Genomic DNA, 4,929 nt, shown 5'->3' on the forward strand with positions numbered 1-4,929 from the left:
ACAAACGTCAGTTTTTAATTTGCAAAATGTATTAGCTATTTGTTGTTTTGAGAATTCCAAGATTATAGCCTAAATTCTGTTTTCTCAATGTTAACAAGCCTGTAGTCTATCTCTCTCTTTATGAATGACTGAAATCATCTCCCTGAAATCCCAACCTATATGCCACGCCTACTTCGAGGAGATTGTCATCTATTGGCTGAAGGAGACACGAATACAAGATTAGACACCGTATTTGCCGCACTTGGGTGTATATATGAGCAAATTTCGCTCACAGAAAGCAGACACTTGTTGTTTTTAACCTGACCAGTCAGAGATAGTATTGTGCGTTACTGTGAGAGCGTGAGCTCCAGAGAGACACATTTGCCTTATAGGCACTGGAGATATGAACACCATCGACGCGCAGATCCATAACAATAGTAACGCTGCTGTCAACCCTCTCCAGCAACTGCCAAAAAGCGCGCACGAGACACCGGATATGGCCGTGTACTGTGACAACTTCAGTGTTTACCACCAACAGAGTCTACCTGCGGCGCAGAGACCAACGGGCTACGGCCTGGGGGACTACGCGACCCCAAACCCATACCTGTGGCTCAATGGACCTAGTGTCAACTCCTCTTCGTCTTACATACATGGCAACAACAGCCCCTCATTCATTCCCCCGGCTTACGGCTCTCAGAGGCAATATCTCACTAACTCCTCCGGGTTCGCCGGTCCGGACCTGGGCTGGCTCTCCATCGCGAGCCAAGAGGAACTTTTAAAGCTCGTGCGCCCGCCCTACTCGTACTCGGCTCTGATAGCCATGGCAATACAGAACGCGCACGAGAAGAAGTTAACTTTGAGCCAGATATATCAATATGTGGCGGATAATTTCCCGTTTTATAAGAAGAGTAAAGCGGGATGGCAGAACTCCATCAGACACAACCTTTCACTGAATGACTGCTTCAAAAAAGTGCCGCGTGACGAAGACGACCCAGGTGAGTGATGCTCGTGCACCTTTGCATAGTTCTACGAAACAGGACAGCTATCAATTATTAACTGGGATATAGGAACAATTATATAAGTGATAGGCTACTCATTTTTGTCCGGATTAGATCAACTAAGTTAGCCTATTTAAAAAAAACGCAAGTAGCTGTTCACACAAAAATGACTTGAGACAAATTACCGCATGTAGCTAATTTAGCCTATATTGTACAATTATATAAATATTTTAAATGTATTAAATAAATAAGTAAATTAATAGATAGCTAGATTAATAGATTAGTTAAGGAAAATTATAAATTTGTTGTCATAAGTTTGGCATTAGCCTACCTTTTATTAAAAAGTAAAAAAAAAAATGTTATTACATATTAATAGGCTAGCCTAAATATGTACCAGCCGAATCAAAATGATCCATTTTGTTGTAATGTGATCCCTTGTTTAGATCATTATGTTTTTATGACCCTATATGGTTTTGGGTGGAAAACAGAAGAAAAAATCTTGAAAAAAGACAATTTTGGAATAACCCCAATATGAAATATACCCTATATATTAAGCCGTTGAATTTATATCTTCCTTTAAGTAAAATTAAGTAAAACATTACATTGTTTGAAAACATTTTTAGTTTTTTTTGGACATATAAATTAAGACGCGTAGGCTACACTCGGTGTACTCAGTGTGCAAGGGATGTATTTCATTGTTTCGATTATTATGCTTGACATTTTTAATTATTAAATCATAAAATAAATATAATAAAACTAAAAATGGTATAAACATTGTTAACAAATGAAACCGGTATTAATACGCATATTACATTACAACTTGGTCCATGATCCCCCCTTATCATCTTAGACAATCTTTTTTGTAATTCACATAATAATGTCATTAAAAAAAAACTTGCAAAATCGTTTAATGTTTAAATGAATCGAATGTCACTGTACATAACTTATGCATGAAACGTTGCTACATTTGGGCCCTAATACCAACTATCCATCTTGTTTGAAGGAAAAGGAAATTACTGGACTCTAGACCCCAACTGTGAAAAGATGTTTGACAACGGAAACTTTCGTAGAAAAAGGAAGCGCAGATCTGACTCCAGCACAGGTGTTGCCAGCAACACAAAACCGGAGGATGATCGACAGCTCGCAGGGATCAAACCCACCGACAGCCCACAGCTCACCGGACCCGCATCTCCTGACACTGATGCGGCCAGTGACAGCCACAAAGGCGCGTCTCCCGCAGGCCTCGCGAGCGCTCCATGCTTCAACAATTTCTTCAACAGCATGTCTGCCTTAAGTTCGTCTTCGACTCCGACTAGCAGACAGGGCTCTCTGGGGCTGGTAAACGAACTTTCCAGCCGAAATATCAACGCCTTGAGCCAGTACCATGCCAGCTCAGCACCTGACGCAGGTGGAGCGAGTGAGCTCCAGGACAGTGTGCACGTGAACCGTGGAATGTACTATAACTCTTTTACTGCTGGCGGCCAGAGCGCGCAGTTCAACGGACACTTCTACAACAGCTTCAGTGTGAACAGTCTTATTTACCCTCGAGACGGAACGGAGTTATAAATATGTCACGCTCGTGCCCACCACGCGTAAAAGAAAAAGAAAAAAAAGATTTATGTTTTTCAACGTGCTGCTGAAATCAAACATGCCTTATAGAAGCAGATAACTTTCATTTAAATGCGACATTTATGCATTGACATCCACCAGATGAGTGATATCTGATGTATCAGTGTCAAAACATTTTATTCTGTGACTTTATGTCTTAAAATATGTCCATATTATGTGCCAGTTTTTATTGTGATCATGCACTAATTTAAATGGATTTATCTTTTTAGTTTGAATTTATAATAGTCTTTGTAATAGTAGTTTTATGGAGGGATTGCCTTGGTATCCATGATTGCCAAGATTCAGTATTGTCCAATATCGACATTTTTTTTCTTTCTTTGGTCTAATTTTTTGGCTTTCTATTGTGTGTTTTTGTAAATGCAGTTGTTTTGTTATATACACTTGTTTTTAACTATTTATATTAAGTTATGTAACTTGCAGTTTGTCAAGAAACAAAGAAATATGTGTTCTGGTACGCTATGGTTAAAATGAAACTTTTACCTGCAAGGTAAGGGGATAAATGAATTATCGAATGTCATCATGCCACTAACTCACTTGATTTTTAAATTATGTTTCATAGCCAATGACCTTTACACAGATAAAAGTCACTACATTTATTTTTCAAAAAATTATGCAAAATATACATTTTTAAAGAAAATAAAGAATTACAAATCCAAATCTCAAAATTATGTTAATTTATTTATAATTATTTCTCCTTGAACGCACTAACTTTTAATATGAATTCATATTAATACCTCTGCTGGATGAAGGTAGCATTAATTTAATTGAAGCATTAAATGACTAAGAAATATTTGTTGAAAAAAACAACAACAAATATGCAAATATGAGACACTTTGGGTTCTTCAAATATTAAACTTTGTTTTATCTATCTATCTATCTATCTATCTATCTATCTATCTATCTATCTATCTATCTATCTATCTATCTATCTATCTATCTATCTATCTATCTATATATACATATATATATATATATATATATATATATATATATATATATACATATATATATAATTTAATTCAACAATGACTGCATCACTCAAAATCCTGCAAAATGGTTGACTCCTACTCTGATTTATTTAGTGGGAATAGTGACCATTTTATTTTAGGTGAAATAAAAAAAAATGTCTTAGTTCAGTACAAAATAACCTTCTGTTGTTGCCCAATGCACAGTTTCAAATCTGTGCAAAGACTGTCTGGTTATGTAATATTAGTATCATCATGACTGTCCTGTGCAGACCTCAGGAGTATTTCTACATGGTGTTTCTGGGACAATACAGTCTTAAGAGCCTTAGTCTTCCCTGAAGAAAACATAAAGATACACAGATAGCAAAGCTGACACCGAAACAATACCACTATTGTTCTGTGTGTGCAGCTCTTATTGTATGTTTGTTTGTTAAAAATACCAGATTTGACTACATCTCTCTAATGGTATTTTTTTTTCATTATTGATATATTTATGATTTTTTAAATATTTAATCTACAAAGACAAGATGTATAGAAGTTTTGATGACATTAATGCGCACTGAAGTGAGATGAATTAAAAGGGGTTGCCCGCCTCCTTTTGTCCTCTCTTCATTAGAACTGTCTGAGTAAAAGCGGGACAGACCCAAGTGCTTGTTTAGAGATTAAGGGGAGAGAAAAAACTCCCATTGAGAAATTCCCTCAGTAAGCAGGGCAGTGCCACCCAGGAGGAGATGGAGAGGTGTGGATTTGGGTGGAGGCCAGTCAGCTGCAGGTTCAGAGAAACAGAATGAGAGCACAAATTAAACAAGACTGTTTTCTGCATTTCACTAAGAAATATTTGTTGAAAAAGGCAACAAATAGGCAAATGTGAAACATTTTGTGATCTTCAAATATTAAACTTTGTTAAACAAACTCATCAACACACACACACACACACACACACACACACACACACACACACACACACACACACACACACATATATATATATATATATATATATATATATATATATATATATATATATATATATATATATATATATATATATATATATATATATATATATATATATATATATATATATATATATATATATATATATATATATATATATATATATATGCACACAATAAGCTGCAGTTTTACATGTTGTCAATTCACCAAACACACAGTGGTCTTTGCCACATCAGATGAAGCCACAGTAATAACTAGAGCTTGGTGGGGGCAGGAGCTTATAGCATCACTGATTCGCCATATTTGCTCAGACACCATGCAAGGTGTTTGTTTTTTTCGCTAAGCACTTTACCCTACTGCCAAATATGACGTTGTCAATTAGTTGGGGCCTGACGCTCTGT

At 36.2% G+C, this 4,929-nt stretch overlaps 1 protein-coding gene across 1 annotated transcript; it reads left to right on the forward strand.

Annotated features, from left to right (window-relative positions):
* The first annotated feature begins 279 nt into the window (after positions 1–279).
* Positions 280–3,260, forward strand: foxi2 (forkhead box I2). The gene is made up of 2 exons (XM_079842312.1): positions 280–974; positions 1,981–3,260. Exons 1-2 carry the CDS (start codon positions 383–385, stop codon positions 2,541–2,543), a joined length of 1,155 nt encoding a protein of 384 aa, XP_079698438.1. The 5' UTR covers positions 280–382; the 3' UTR covers positions 2,544–3,260.
* The last annotated feature ends 1,669 nt before the right edge of the window (positions 3,261–4,929 follow it).

This window comes from Gobio gobio (assembly GCF_949357685.1).
Source record: "Gobio gobio genome assembly, chromosome: 18".
Classification (NCBI taxonomy): domain Eukaryota; kingdom Metazoa; phylum Chordata; class Actinopteri; order Cypriniformes; family Gobionidae; genus Gobio; species Gobio gobio.